The 17,144-nt window shown below is 36.3% G+C and overlaps 1 protein-coding gene across 1 annotated transcript in view; it reads left to right on the plus strand.

Annotated features, from left to right (window-relative positions):
* The first annotated feature begins 915 nt into the window (after positions 1–915).
* Positions 916–17,144, plus strand: part of AKAP6 (A-kinase anchoring protein 6) — a 488,735-nt gene continuing 472,506 nt past the window's right edge. Inside the window, exon 1 of the mRNA XM_044665065.1 lies at positions 916–1,239. Coding sequence (XP_044521000.1) covers positions 916–1,239 — 324 coding nt within the window. The remainder of the gene's footprint in view (positions 1,240–17,144) is intronic.

The raw sequence follows: 17,144 nt of genomic DNA on the forward strand, positions 1-17,144 counted from the left end.
ATAAAATGACGATCTTTGGCAATGAATGGATTATCATTTCTTAAACAACTTGAATTTGTAGAATAAGAAGATAAACCAGACAGGGGTGGGAAAAATGCACTGTCTTAAACCATTAGATTAAAAGCTGGAATATTGAAGAACTGGAAATTAAGACCTTTTGGATACTGAATTCAGTCACTTCCCCTCTATCTTGTGGATGAGGTTATTTGAGCAGAGTATAGTTAAGTAATTTGCCCAAGAAATTGGGATTTGAACTCAGGTCTTCCTGATTCTAAACATAGTATACTCTCCTTTACATTATATTGTCTTCTCTTAGGACTGGAAACAGTATATTTTTTAATCAAATCAAAGACACTAAGGACTGGAATTCTATGTTAGAATTACAAGTTCTTTCTGAAGAAAGAGATAGAAGTTGTTCAGCTTTGTTTTAAAAATTAATCAAATTTGCAAGTATATTACAAATGTATAATTAATTGATAAAGCAGTGGATTAGAAATAAAATTAGAAATAAAAAAGAAATTAATTGATAAAGCAGTGGATTAGAAATAAAAAAAAGAAAAAGAAACCAAACAAGAAACTAAAATAATATTTTTGAGATTATCACTTGCTATAATATTCTCTTTTAAAATAAGGCCTAGATTATCAAGTAACTGGTACTCAAAGAGGAAGAAAAAGAAATCAAATGTGACAGCAACTGAACCACCCTTCTTCTCTAACTAGCTAACATGTTTAAGGAGAGCTGAGTATATAATAGTAAAACTACATGCTAAAACATATTTACTATAAAAAGAAATGAAAATTTATTTATGTGTTTATACTAGGAATTTTGATTTCTCATTTTGTCTAACTCATATCTCATCCTTTCTTTTTTTTCATTTTAGCTCTTTTGGAGAGGAGTATGGTTTAGAATTCTCCATGTTAACCATGAGTGTAACCCTGTCCCCCATGAGGTCACAGGAACTGGATCCCATGGCTACCGATGCTTCCCCCATGGTCATCAATATGACCCCTACAGTGGAGCAGGGTGAGGGAGAAGATGAGATGAAGGAAATGGAGTCTGACCAACGATATGAAAAGCCACCTCCACTCCATACTGGGGCAGACTGGAAGATTGTCCTTCACCTACCAGAAATTGAGACATGGCTCCGCATGACTTCAGAGAGGGTCAGGGATCTGACCTACTCAGTCCAGCAGGACTCTGAGAGCAAGCATGTAGATGTACATTTAGTACAACTAAAAGTAAGTAAATTCTTTGGGCTGTCTGTATCCAGAGCATTTAGTAGAAAGCAAGCTCCTTGAGGGCAAGAACTGTCTTAGATTTGTTTTTTGCTTTCAATCCTTCATTCAGTGCTTGGTGATTGAAGTCTACAGAAGTTGGCAAGGTCACAAATCTTGCAAATCCTTATCAGCTCTCCCTTTGTTTCCCTATTAATCAGGCTGAAAGTGCAGTAGACACACACAGCTTACCCTAATGCTGATCAATGAGGAAGCTTTGACCTACTTTGTTTCTGACTCATGCTGGTTTGCCATTCTCTAGTAAGCCTGGTGGTTCCAGATTCCTGGTAATTTACCATACTGGTATTGAGTTAGTTTGACCACCATATTGATTTTAGACCTACTGTACCTCAGAACTCCCAAACTCAATTGATTCATCAAATTCAGCCTCCTTAATATCAGAGATTAAAGTATGGGCTACCATGCCAAGTCCTATAAATTCAGAAGAGAAAAACCCCAAAGAGAAACATGGAAGTTGGGCTGGTAAAAATAAATGGGTCTGATGTAGCTTTCCTCTGAAAACTAGCCAGATAAAGACAAGATTAAACATTTTCTGTTTTTTTTCTTTATATATGCAGCTATTCTGGAGTAAAACTGAAATGCTAAGTATATTTACATAACTTTATGGAAAGAAAACAAAAATAAATAGCTTCTCAAAAAGTTGAAAAAATGTTTAAAGATGAAAAAAATCAGTTTGAGCTTTTATTATGAGCTTTTGAATATATAAGCCGAGTATATTTGTCAAAGTTCCTGCCTTATTTTCAGATAATAAATTGGCCTTATGTGGATAGGGACACATGTGTTTTCTCTTTAGAATGAGTTTGTCCCCTCGGGTACTAATAATAATGGTTAATTTTATCAATGCTCTGAATAAAGGCCCAGACAGCAAGTTTATCAGATTTGCAGATGACATAAAACTGGGGGAGGATTAGCTACCAAACTGTACACGGTCTAGATACCAAAAGATCTTTACAAAGCTTGAGCCAATAGTTTAAAGCTAAATGCTTTGCACCCTTTGACTCCAAATGGAAAAACTAGGATGAATGGATGGATGTTGCAAAGAGGCACATTTAGGTTTTATTAAAGGATAAACATCCTAAGTATTATATATATATATATATACATATATATATATATATATCAAGAAAAGTTAAAAAGAGCTATTTTTGAAAGTAATAGTTTCCCTCTTCTGAGAAGTCTCTAAGTAAAAGGGAAATGACCATTTCAGAGGGGATTCTTATTTAGATACAGGTTAGAATAGATGGCTGAGATCCTTTTCAACTCTTAAGATTCTGTGGTTCTAAGTGAAGGTTCTTTCATAGTAACCATTGTAAGGTTTGTTTGCCTCAGTTTTCTCATCTGTAAAATTGTGATAATAATCCCACCTATCTGCTATGGTTGTTGTGAAGGACAAAATGAGATAAAAAACACTAAAGCTTTTAGTAAAGCACTTTGCAAATCTTAGATTGCTATGTAAATCCTGTCACCATCATCATCATCATCATCATCAATAATATTATTTTTGTAATTATTGAACTTTATGGTTTCTGGAATCTTTAAAAAATAACTTAAGGATAGCTAAAATGCAGGTTACTTTCAATAGCTTTGATAACAATAAGTTAAGAATTCTTTTCTCCACTTTAGTAAAGATTAGGATCCTTGCCATAGTTCAGTGGAGCTATAATACCTAAATTACATGGAGTATTATATTTTGAAAGGAAAGCTCCTATAGCATTCTTCTATCTTCCACAATTTTAGAGGAAAGAAAAGGCAAGATATCAAGAATAGGACAAAATAATATTGAGAGGGGTTCTTAAAAGAAATTATTTCTTGAGTCACACTGTGTCCAGGAGCCCTAAGGGGGAAAAGAAAAAGAAATAGAAATAAATATTTATATAGTACTTTGTACAAGAGAGGGCACTGCTTAAATCCTTTATAATTACTATCTCATTTGATTTTCTCAACAACCCTGTGAGATAGGTGCTGTTGTTATCTACATTTTACAGGAGAGGAAATTGAGGGAAACAAAAGTTAAGTGTCTTGCATTTAACTTTTGGTTAGATTTGGGCTCACATCTTCCAGACTTTACCCACTGTACAACTTGGTTGCTTCTAAGCCCGCTTGGAGGCTCAGAAAGGAGGGGAGGAGGAATTTGCTAAAAATAAATTTCATAATTTTGCCTAAGGTTGATTTTGGCCCAGTTGAGAATTAGTCCCTGAAGGCCAGTCTGAAAAACTCCACAGTTATACATTTGAATAAAATAAGCTGGAGAGAAAAGACTGCCCATTCTGTAGAGGTCTGAGGTTGTTTGTCCCAAATCTCTTTCATCTTTTGTCTTGACTAAGATAGAATGTTGCCCTGCTTTGGTTCAGAATTGGTCCAGAGCCACGGCCAAATTATCTCCTACTGAGCTTTTGTTAAATCTACTCAAACTAGAGGTCACTTGAGATGAAGCTAGACCCATAGGACAATTTGAGAGGACCCTACAGGTCCTTGGAATTAGTGGGAGAGTCACCTGGCTTTCGGGAATTGAGATGATGGAACCTAGCTTGAACAAGTGCTCTCCTCAAAGTTTTTGGTCATCATTAAATTAAGACCTTTTACTATTTTTACCCTTTATTCTATGGTCACTTGCATATAATAATATATTGGTAATATATTGGTAAGAAGGATCTATTGAAGGAAAGCAGGGGTACACATTGTCATGAAATATAATAAAAATTACCTCTTTGAAAGAGTATCCCTTCTGATTTCTTTCTCTTCTGTATATCTTGGACTTATCCACATACTTTGCTGTTTGGGGCAAGAACTTGCATTTTAATAACTGCTTTCTTTTTGTATAATGGTCCTTTTGGGGGTAAAGCATAATAAGGAAGATGAATTAAAATAAGCGTTTAATTTGTTTAATTAATGTTAATTGTGGCATATATTAATATTTAAAATGAACATCCCTGGTAAACTTTAGTTAGAAATGGCAATACCAGCGATATGACAATCCTGGCAATATGGATAGAAGCTATGTCATAGACTACACTTTCATCAGGCAAGCTATTTTTAATTCTGTTCTGTTGAAAAGACAATTTAATGTATCGTAAAATAATCTAATGGCATTATATTACTAGAGTGGATACAAATAAAGCAAAATTACTTTTGTGGAACAATATTTTGTATCTTTTCTCAACATAAGAGACAAATTTACACACACACACACACACACATATATTAATGAGTAAGAACCACATGCAGGCTAATTTCCACAGCAAAGAATATTTATAGGCAGATTCATGAATCAAATCTACAGAGTCATGGGTAATAATTTGTTAGAGTAAATAAGACCTTAGACCTTGATTGCAAACTTCATCAGGTGAAATTACGAAGTCAATATGATTCTCTTAATGTGAAGAGTTGTTACTCTATTTCATTTTCCTTTCAGCCAATAAAATGATTTTCTTAAAGCTCAAGTCTGATAATGCCACCTGTCTACTCAGCGAATTCCAGTTATTTCCTTTTTCCTTCAGCATCAAATACAAAATGCTCTATTTGGCATTCAAAGCCAGTCTAGTCCCTTCTTAACCTTCTCATGCCTTATAATGTAGTATATGCCTTTCAACCAGTAACATTGGCCTCCTGGTGGTTCCATCAACAAGAAACTCCATCTCTTTGCTCTGAGCATTTTCTTTGGTGGTTCCCTATGGCTGGAATACTCTCCTTCCTTTACTCCTTTATGACATCCCTGATCTCTTTTATATCCCAACTAAAATCCTACCTTCTATAGGAAGCCTTCCCTAATCTCTCTTCATTCTCATCCTTTCCCTCTCCCCCGCCCCCCATTTATTCAGTACATAGCTTGCTTTGGATATTTTTGTTTGCATGCTGTCTCCCCCATTAGAATTTAAGCTCCTCGAGGACAGGGACCATCTTTTGCCTCTTTCTGTATCCCCAGTAGGCATTTAATAAATGTTTATTGATTGATTTTTTTATTGGTATAACATTGAACAGTTTAGTTAAAGCAAACACATAGGATTATAATAAATAAATGTTCTAATTGTTCCATCATAAAGACATCATATTTTCAGGTACTGTTGTTCAGTCCTTTTTTGAGTTATGACTCTTCATGACCCATTTGGTATTTTCTTGGCAGAGATTACTGCAGTGGGTTGCCATTTCCTTCACCAGTTCATTTTACATAAGAGGAACCGAGGCAGACATTTAAGAATTAAGTGACTTACCCAGGGTCACCCAATTAGTAAGTGTCTGAGGCCAGAACTCTTGATTCCAGGGTCAGAGCTGTATATCCATTGAAATACTTAGCTTCCCCGAGGAATAATATAATGACCCTAATGTATGAAACAATAATAATGAGTGAAAATTGACCTTTTCCTCAATTTATAAGCTTTTACTTTGTAACCTTCCAGCGACTAGCGTTCATTTAAAAATAAAATTGCTTCTTAACTTCACGTGGAGGCTTAGGTTTCCAGTGCCTTTCAAATGATATCGGGCTGCCAAATTCACACAGCCAGCATTTTCCTGTGGAAATGCCTCTTTTCAAGATAGAAAACATGACTTACACTAACACTTAACTCTTCAAAGTGAAGTATTAATAGAAGGATAATATATGAATGTTCTTCTCTGCTTAGAACATTGGCCAACATTTGGCCTCTACTTGGAATGCAAATTTATATATGTATATATTTAGTGTTCTGAGAATGTTTTAATATTCTTCTTCTAACATGTTCCCAAAATATTAAATATAAAGCCCTACATGGAACATTTAGGATTGAAGAATTTCTGATTCCTGTGTGTGTGGGCCTGTGGGACAACAACTGGCCTTCTGGGGAAAAAATAGTGTATTCACAACACATTTTCACTTTAATTTGTTTATCAACACTTTCACCATCACTTTCTTCATTCTGACAGTCAACAAAATTATAAATTAAGCCCTGACTTGTAGCTTCTGCTGATTTCTGAAGTAACAATGCTCACAATGAAAATTTAACAATCTACTCTCACTAGTCAGTCTCAGCTGGCTTCAGCATACCCCTAGAGATATGTGATGGCAATAAGATTTTCCTCACTTTTATGGCACTGAATTGAACTTAAGTATGTTTAGTTTTAAAGCTAGATGTTTTTTTGTTCTTGTGGAGTCAGTGACTTTTCATGGGATTCTAGTATTTAGATCAGAAAGGGATCTTAGAGTACATTTCTTCCAGCCTCCTTATTTTACAGATGTAGAAACTGAGGCCTAATGTGGCTATGTGGCTTGTGCCTAGATTGAAATTTAGATGTTCTGACTGTTTTCAATGTTCTTTTGTATCATGCTGTCTCTTTGCTAAATGGTCCAATGGCTAATTGACCTTTTATGCTGAATCAATAAATAATTTGTCCCCTAGCTAGGGACTTTGCCCCCAGGACTTCAGGGACCAATATAATAATCTTGGTCTGGTTTCCTGATTTTCTCAATTGATTTATTTTTCTTATCAAAATGTTTTATTCTCTAAAAATGAACATGTTGATGAAGCTTAAACTTTCCAATAAACCTCATGCTTCCATATGCCCACCTTTGTGCAAATACCTGAAGGCATGAATATTATAGTTAATTTTAAAAAAAGACAATCACAAAGAGAATAAAGATTTCAAAAAAATTAAATAACTCAAGTACATTTTTGGGAACCTTTCCCTGTCATTTCCCCCTCCTATCTTCATTTTAAAAACTGGAAATATTATATGAATATTTTTGTTTCTTATTGCTAAATATTCTTTGCTAAAAATTGTGAACAGCCATCTGGGCCTTTTTTTTTAAAAGAAAGTTATTTTTTGCTGTCAACCTCAAAGCTGCACTGTTCAAGGAAACCAGACTAAACCTTAAAAGGTTTGGTGTTTAGCTCAAACCTCTGGACTGAGAGAAATGTGTTGTTTCTAAATGAGACATAGTGAATTCCACTTCTTGATTTCTTTCTCAGGGAATTTGTTATTGTTGCTATTTTTGGAAACGTGGGAGGGAAATATAAACCTTCCTTACTTTATGGAAGAAAGAGAACAAACTTTAAAACTATTCATGGTAAATAATAATTCATGTTTTTCAATAAATATTTATTAAGTACCTACTATGTATCAGTCATTAAACTCTCTGTGTTATATAGAGTAACATTTACAAATACTAGGAAGTCCTTGCTTATAGACTAGGCTAGTTTTGCCCTAATAAGGTAATGAGAGTTCAGGCTAGATTATTCATGCTAGTGAAGATGTAAATATAGCAGGCATAGTAGTTTACACCTGTAATCCCAGCTACTGAGAAGGTAAATATTTTCAGCCTCAACAAAATAGAGAACCATTATTTAAATTAAAAAAAAAGACATAGCATGGTTAAATGGCATTACATGTAATCTAAAACCTCTCCTTAATATCACTTTGAAAATCAGTTTCTTTATTTCCACCAGAGATTGGTAATGACTTCTTTCCATGCTAAATTCAGGTCCAAAAAGCTATCTATCCCCTTGTCCGGAAATTATCTGTTCCTTCTTAGCTTAGTACTTAAAAAATAACTCTTGCCTTCTGTCTTAGAATTGATATTAAGTATTGATTCAAAAGTAGAAGACTGTTAAGGGCTAGACAACTGGGGTTAAGTGACTTGCCCAGGATCACACAGCTAGGAAGTATCTGAGATCAGATTTGAAGCCAGGACCTTTTGTCTCCAGGAATGGCTTTCTAGCTATTGAACTGTCTAACTGCCCCATCTTAGCACTTTTAATGGACCCAGATTTTGTTCCTTCCTCCCTTTTGTTTATAAATATTTATAAATATACTTTGTTATAGTATATATTTTGTTGTTGTTGTTGTTGTTCATTTGTTTTTGTCCAACTTTTTGTGACACCATTTACAGTTTTCTTTTCAATTTTAAAAATTTTATTGTTGTAATTAAAATTAATAGAGACTGAGATTAAAAGGAGAAGTAATATTTAATCAAGGCCATGTTGGTAGAATAAAGAAAAAATTTCCCCCATTATGTGTAAAAACAGTTTCAACATTTTCCAAAAATGTTATGTCTTGAATTTTCTCCCTCCTTCCCTCTCCACTCCCCTATATCCCATGACTTGAGATGATAAGCAATCTCATATAGATTTTGCATGTGCAATCATTTAAAACATTTTTCCTTATTAATCCTTTAATGGAAGAAAACTTGAATAAAAAATAATAAAGGACATAAAAAGTTTGTTTTGATCTGGATTCATACTCTACCAGTTCTTTTTCTCTGGAAGGAGATAGCTTTTTTTATCCTGAGTTCTTTGGGATAGTTTTAGATCATTATCTTATTGAGAATAGCTAAAGTATTCGCAGTTGTTTATTCTACGGTATTGTTTTCACAATGTTCTCCTGGTTTGGCTTATTTCACTCTGCTTCAGTTAATCTTTCCAGATTTTTCTGAGATTCTACTGCTTATTATTTCTTACAGCATAATAGTATTCCATTACAATCACATATAACTTATTCAGCCATTCCTCAATTGATAGATATCCCCTCACTTTCCATTATTTTGTCTCCACAAAAAGAACTCCTTAAAATATTTATACACATATAGGTCTTTACCCTTTTTGCTTTTTATCTCTTTGGAATAAAGTCCCCCTCTTGCCTCTTTTATGTAAGATAATTTATTCTATTCTATTTTTCCCTTCCTCTTCCTCCCAATGCATTTCTCTTTCTCAGGTCTTAATTTAATTTATTTTATTTTATTTTAATTTTTTTATTTAAAAACCCTTACCTTCTGTCTTAGAATCAATACTGTGTAATTGGTTCCAAGGCAGAAGAGTGGTAAGGGCTAGGCAATGGGGGTTAAGTGACTTGCCCAGGGTCACACAGCTAGGAACTGTATGAGACCACATGTGAACCTAGCACCTCCTATCTCTAGGTCTGGCTGTCAATCCACTGAGCCACCTAGATGCCCCAATTTTATTTTATTTTATTTTCTCCCATCATAGTGTTGTTTTTAAAAATGATAAAGGCTGATATTATGAGGAAAACTAATATTTTATTTAGGCCCATGTTGATAGAATAAAATCAGACCATGTGTCTGGCTAAGATCTATTCAAACTGCCCGCCAGTCCATACCTTCTATTTCCTTTGGCTGCTGTGTTAGAACCTGCCTTGGTGGGCTGCTTTGGGCTCTGCTTTCACCCTGGTGCATTAGATCCCTTGTGCTGGCCTTCTTAGTTGTCTTGGTTTGAAAATTACTTCACCCCACTTTTTTGTGGGTTATGCTGTTCCAGAATGCTTGCTGAGTTGTTATATCATAGTTTTTTGGAGGGTAGTTTGATAGCAATCAGATGAGTCTGTATACCCAAATTTGGGAGGCAGAAACAAAATGATAGGGTTTTCTTGGCAAAGAAAAAATGTTATTTGCCATTTCCTTCTCCAGCTCATTTTATAGATGAGGCAACTGAGACAAATAAGCTTAAGTGATCTAAATCACGTAGCCAGTAAGTGTCTGAAGTTGCATTTGAACTCAGATCTTTCTGACTCCAGACACTATGTTGCCTAATATGTACTAATAGTTATTTATCTACCAGTCCTATACTTGATTTTTTCCACCACATTTTAGGTGCTTCATAGATATTTGTTTGAATGGGATTTAGTGGCCTGACTAAGTTTTATCTTTAATATTTATCCTATAGAGAAGGAATGGATAGACAATGAAAGGTCAAAAGTCAGAGAGTGAGAAGAAACCAGCTCTCTAATAACATAATTTTTATGTTCTGAGCATCACAGTTTTGAGAAATTAGTTCTTTTTCTCCAAGAGCATTTCATGTTTCATTGCAGTAGTGGACAGAGTTAACTTCACAGCCTTTTTCTTTGTAAGCTAAAAGAAGATTCATCTATGAATTGGCAAACAGACATGTAGTAAAAAGGGAGGGGCTGAAGTAGTAAAGCATAATTGCTAATAACTTTCTGGCCTTCATTCAAACTGTTGGGGCTGACAGTATTTTCTGCGTAAAGGAAATTTTGCATATTAGGGATATCTGCCACACTTCACATGGACAGATGGCAAAGAGGAATTTCTTTAAGCAGGTTCCTAGCTTTCAAAAAAGTGTTCTCTAGTTACTCATCTGTGCAACGAAGTGATAAACATTCTAAGAAATAACTATTGCTATCAAGAGAGGTAAATACATTTGTTAGGATCAGAGAGACTAAGTTATGTCTTCCCTTCTGCTTTTAATTATGTTGTCTTCTCAGATTTACCAAAAATTTTTAAAGCCCTCCAAAACAAAAACAAGGCTTCATCTGCACATTTCCCCTTTTGGCTAGTGTGTTCCCTTTCTTCTACTTTATGTGACCATTTTCTCCACTTTCTATTCATCCATTTACTTCTTACCTCCTTGTAATCTCTTTTCTATTCTCATTAAAACTACTTTTGAATATGACCAATATGATCTTCTTGCCTAATCTAGTGGATTTTTTTCTCTATTTGGATTTTTTCAAACTTTGTTGCACCTGATTCTATTGGCCACTTGTTTCATGAAACTCTTGGTCCTCTCTTTCTTCCTTCCTCTCTCTCTCTCTCTCTCTCTCTCTCTCTCTCTCTCTCTCTTTCCCTCCCTCCCTCTCAACAAGTCTTTTTTTTATTTTATTTTAAACCCTTAACTTCTGTGTATTGACTTATAGGTGGAAGAGTGGTAAGGGTAGGCAATGGGGGTCAAGTGACTTGCCCAGGGTCACACAGCTGGGAAGTGTCTGAGGCCAGATTTGAACCTAGGACCTCCCATTTCTAGGCCTGGCTCTCAATCCACTGAGCTACCCAGCTGCCCCCCCTCTCAACAAGTCTTTGATCAAAACAAGGAAGTCAGTGCTCTAATGGTCACCACGCAGAGTCATGCACAAGATACCACAAAGAGACAAGCTCTGGGCCTCTGGAAACACTATCTCTCTTGGAAAAATGTACCTTGGAAAGGGATTTCCCCCTCTGTTTCCAAGATGCAATACTTCCTAGATTACTCTTGATTTTGTAAATGTCCTTCTCTGTCTTCTCTTTTGGTATCTGTTCTTTCTCCCATCCTCTTACTGGAGATACCCTCAAGATTCTGTCTTAGACCCTATTTTATATTGTTGCTCTATGCTCCAAACAGATTGCCTTGGTGAACTCATTCATCCTCCATTACCTCTACTCTTAACTCTTAACTCTTTGTGGCTGACTCTCAAATTTACATCTCCACCAGAGACTTCTCATCTATTTTACTGTTTTTCCAAAAACCCTTATTGAAATAAATCCATTGCTTTAAAGAACAGCTCTACTTGAAAGTTCTTCTTCAGCCATTCAGATGTGTCTAACTCTTCATGACCCCATGCAGCATACTGTCCAGGAGGTTTTCATTTTTTTAAACATTTATTAATATTCATTTTTTTAAAATTTTAAACCCTTAACTTCTGTGTATTGACTTATAGGTGGAAGATTGGTAAGGGTAGGCAATGGGGGTCAAGTGACTTGCCCAGGGTCACACAGCTGGGAAGTGTCTGAGGTCAGATTTGAACCTAGGACCTCCCATCTCTAGGCCTGGCTCTCAATCCACTGAGCTACCCAGCTGCCCCCTTAATATTCATTTTTAACCTGTTTACATACTTTATGCCCCTACTTTCCCCTTCACCCCCCGCTATCCCCCCACCCATGGCCGACGCACATTTCCACTGGTTGTAACATGTGTCCTTGTTCAGGGCCTATTTCCATATTGTTGTTAGTTGCATTGGTGTGGTAGTTTCGAGTCCACATCCCCAATCATGTTCGCCTCAGCCCCTGCATTCAAGCAATTGTTTATCTTCTATGTTTCCTCTCCTGCAGATCTTCCTCTGAATGTGGGTAGCATTCTTTTCCATAAATCCTTCAGAATTGTCCTGGGTCTTTGCATTGCTGCTAGTACAGAAGCCCATTACATTCGATTTTACCACAGTATATCAGTCTCTGTGTACAATGTTCTTCTGGCTCTGCTCCTTTCACTCTGCATCAGTTCCTGGAGGTCTTTCCAGTTCACCTGGAACTCCTCCAGTTTATTATTCCTTTTAGCACAATAGTATTCCATCACCAGCATATACCACAGTTTGTTCAGCCATTCCCCAATAGAAGGACATACCCTCCCTTTCCAGTTCTTTCCCACTACAAAAAGCGCCAGCTATAAATATTTTCGTACAAGTCTGTTTATTTATGATCTCTTTGGGGTACAAACCCAACAATAGTATGGCTGGATCAAAGGGCAGGCATTCTTTTATAGCCCTTTGAGCATAGTTCCAAATTGCCAGCCAGAATGGTTGGATCAGTTCACAACTCCACCAGCAATGCATTAATGTCCCAATTTTGCCACATCCCCTCCAGCATTCATTACTCTCCCCTTCTTTCATTTTAGCCAATCTGCTAGGTATGAGGTGATACCTCAGAGTTGTTTTGATTTGCATTTCTCTAATTATTAGAGATTTAGAACACTTTCTCATGTGCTTATTGATACTTTTGATTTCTTTACCTGACCAGGAGGTTTTCTTGGTAAAGATACTAGAGTAATTTGCCATTTCTTTCTCTGGTGAAGCAATAGTCTTATCAGAATATATCTGGGGTATGTTCAGTTCTTGGTACTGCATTGCAACAAATTTTCCTTGCAATATTTTTTAAAGGATTTTGATAATTTAAAGAGGGTCTTAAAGGAGGGCAACCAGAATGGTGAAAGGTCTTGAGGTTATAAAGTATGAAAATCATTTGAAAGAATTGGGGATGTATGGCCTAGAGAAATCAAAAATGTATTCTGATTAGAATATATCTAGGGGTATTATCTTCAGTTATAGGGGGTGGGTTTAAAAAAGTTATTAAGCTTAAAGAAGGGTCAGATGAGGACAATTAGAATGGTGAATCTTCTTGAGATCACACAAAATGAAAATTGTTTGAAGGCACATTGGGGATGTTTAGCCTGGATAAGAGATTTATGGGAGATGTGATAATATCTTAAAAAATTTGAAGGGCTATCCTGTGAAAGAAGAATTTGAGTTCTTGGCCCCAGAAGAGGATAATTATGACTAATAATGTGAAGTTGCATATACCGAGTTCAGCTTAAAGGAAAGTTTTTCCTAATAAAAGCCATCCAAAAAGGAGAAAGTTCTCCCTCAAGAGAGAATAGAACCCTTCAAGAAAAAGCTGAATGACCCACATTTTTTGTATGAGGTAATGGGAATTCTTGGTCAAATGCAAGTTGAATTCAATGGCCTGTATTGAGTTCAAAGCCACAGAACCAGTACCTTTCTGGGCTTAATCTTAAATCTTTATGATTCCAAGTTCTTTCCGCTAATCCATGTTTTCTATCACAACAAACTTAACTTATTGAGTGATCACATAGCAATCTAATGTTTTGACCCTGGGTGCATAATTGCTCTTCTTTTGATGTTTATGACTGTTGATTTCCAGTGCAATTTGCTTTCCAGTACTCCATGCAGCCTCTACGTCAAGCCTTTCCTTCTTCCTATGAGCCTATACCACCCCGGATCTATTTCCTGCTCTTAACTATCTGTCACTAAATTGATGGTTGATACCAAATAGTTTAGAATTTCATTGTTATTTAATTGTATATTGAATATTAGGAGTCTCTTCTTGCTAGCTTTTTCAGGTCAGGAATCATACTCTGATGTTGTTCATTTGGGAATAAAGCTCATGTCAAAGTTAACCCTTTAGAAGATATAGGAAAAGGTTAGGTCAAATGAGGGAAATCTCTAAGAGTCCAACTTAGCTACCACAAAGCCTATGGGGTAATTTCATGAACTGCCTTCATTGAAGCAACCTTTAAACTCTCATGCTGCTTATTTTTAACTGTGAATTCTTATCTCACATATACTGAGTTATTTGACTTTTTATCATATTTTTGTTGTTTAGTTCTTTTCAGTCATGTTAGACTCTTTGTGATCTCTTTGTTTTTTTGTTTTCTGTTTTTTTGGCAAAGATACTGGAGTGGTTTCCTTTTCCAGCTCGTTTTACAGCTGAGGAAAATGAGGTGAACAGGATTAAATGAGGTAAACAGGATTGTGTGAGGATCACACAGCTAGTAAGTGTTTGAGGCTGGATTTGAACTCAGGAAGATAAATCTTCCTCACTCTAGGCCAACCATTCTATCCACTGTGCCACCTAGCTGCCTTTTCACCATATTAAAAGTAAACAGTTCAGTGAACATTAGATATAGCTTGGCATAGTGGATAGGACATTAGACTTGGAGTCAGGAACACCTGAGTTCAAGTCCTACCTGAGATACTTAATAGTTGTGTGACCCTGGGCAAATCATGCTACCTCTTTGACTCTTAAGTTCCCCATATATAAAATAAGTAAATGATACTATATGTCTTTTAAGTTCTGTTCCAGCACAAAATTTATCGTTCTTTCATATCCAAAATCTTGTCTTAAGAACTAGCATAAAAAATACAAAAAAAGGGGGGAACAATACTTCTAGGACTTTTTATTCTCTTAGTGAAATAAGGAACAGTATATTAGGAAAAGCAGGGAGGGGTGGTAGAATGGAAAAGGAAAGTTAAAAAAAAAGGTAGGATCATAGATACCAATTTGAAAGGGACTTTAGAGCTATCTAAACTCCTTATTTTTATGGATGAAGAACTTAGAGAGAATGTGTTTTTCCCAAGGTCAAATGGGTAGTAAGTGGTAGATATACTAGCAGCCCTGAAAAGTGATAGCTGACAGCCTAACATCAAAGGTGGAGACGAGGTAAAAAATAGATAGAACTAGGAAAATACAGCAATCTGGGGCCATTTGATATCTTGATGTGCTTCAGTAACTTGTGAGAATGTCACTGTAATATCTCATTACAGTGATTGATATACACAATGATGATTCTGAGTCATCAACAAAGATAAAATTAGGTTTAGTAAACTATTTTAAAGGCAGGGAAGTATCTAATACAATTTAAAAGTCTAAATCTAGTGAGCTCTTACATAGTAGGAGCTTCATAAGCCTTTGTCTAATTGAATCAAATTAAACAAATAAAAGGAAGAGATAGAAAAGGTACATTGAGTTGAATGTAATAAAATGAAATTTGTTCAGGACAGATATAAAGTCTTATACTTAGGCAACAGAAATGAGTTTTAAGTCAACAGGAGCTTTTTAAAGCACCTAGTATATGTCAGGCAACTTGCTAAATGTTGGAAACACAAAAATAATAATAAAACAGGCCCTGACCTCAGGCAGTCTATATTCTATCTAGTATACATTGGAAGAAATGTGGCTAGATAGCAGATTTTCAGGTTCAATGAGTGAATAGTGTGAATGAAAGGAGTAAATGGAAGGTAATGCGATTTGGGAGAACATCATCAGAATGAGAGATAAAGAATGGGGGAAGGGTTCTACTTATATTGCCCTCTGCCTTGGTTCGACTACCTCTAAAATATTATCTGCAGTCCTTCAACTGGGGAATGGCTGAACAAATTGTGGTATCTGCTGGTGATGGAATACTATTGTGCTCAAAGGAATAATGAACTGGAGGAATTCCATTTGAACTGAACGACCTCCAGGAATTGATGCAGAGTGAAAGGAGCAGAACCAGCAGAATGTTGTATACAGAGACTGATACACTGTGGTACAATCAAACATAATGGACTTCTCTACTAGCAGCAATACAAGAATCCAGAGCAAGGCTGAGGGACTTATGGGAAAGAAAGCTATCATCATTCAGAGGAAGAACTGTGGGAGTAGAAACAGAGAAGAAAAACAACTGCTTGAACACATGGGTTGATGGAGATATTATTGGGAATGTAGATGCTAAACAATCACCCTAGTGCAACTATCAATAATATGGAAATAAGTCTTGATCAATGATACATGTAAAACCTAGTGGAATAGGGTGTTGGCTACGGTGGGGGGGGGGAGTAAGGTTTGAGGAGAGGGAAAGAACATGAATCATGTAATTGTGGGAAAATATTCTAAATTAAAAAATAAAAATTAAAAATAATAAATAATAAAATAATTTAAAAAAATAAAATGTTATCTGCAGTTTCACTGGCCATGTAGGTGGTAAAAGCTGGTGCTGTGGAGCACTTGGAGCTTGGTTAGACATTGAAGAAGCCAAAGTCATCCATTGTGTCCTGAGCCATTGCCATGGTTACCATCACCCAATACCAGTTCTGGGTACCACATTTTAGGAAGGGCATTAGCAAATTGGTTGTTGCCCTTTGTACTTGAGGATGTCTTTTGACTCACACACAAGTTGGATTTAAGTGAGGTAGAGTTGCCCAAAGTCACCAGCCTCACTCTCTCTTCCAGAGCCATTGAAGTCCAGTGGCAAGATAAAAGTCAAGAAGACTGATGAAGACTAGAGATGCAGTGGGTGACCTTGGCTTCTTTGATGTCTAACTCAGCTCTAAGCGCTCCACAGTTTCTACTGCCTTCATGGTCATTGGAATGAATTGTTCTTATCTGCCCCTTCTGCCAGGGAAGTCTTCACATGCTTGTGGACAGCCCCATAACTCACCAGTGGACTTGAGGTTTGTCAGTTACTCTCAACCTGGTTTAGCCTGCCTGCTGAGATGGTTTACCAGGATGTGGCCACTGTGCATGATACAGCTTTCTGGAGCCACAGGTCAGAGCTGGGTGGCAGCTGGACATCAAAGGAGGAAAGCAGCCCCTGAAAAGGGCATAGCAAGCCCTCACACCAGAAGTACTAGTCTTCCCAGAACACTCCATACATAAGCTAATTAACATCCAAAGGAAGAGAACCAGAATGATGACAAGTCTTCAATTAATGCCAAGGGAAGATTGTTTGAAGCCAATAGGGATGTTTAGCTTAGAGAAAGGAGGTCTAAGTGAGGATATTCATAGAATTCATAATTAGCACGGGGAATAAAATTAATATAAAAAT

Source organism: Gracilinanus agilis, chromosome 2, assembly GCF_016433145.1.
Source record: "Gracilinanus agilis isolate LMUSP501 chromosome 2, AgileGrace, whole genome shotgun sequence".
NCBI classification, from domain to species: Eukaryota; Metazoa; Chordata; class Mammalia; order Didelphimorphia; family Didelphidae; genus Gracilinanus; species Gracilinanus agilis.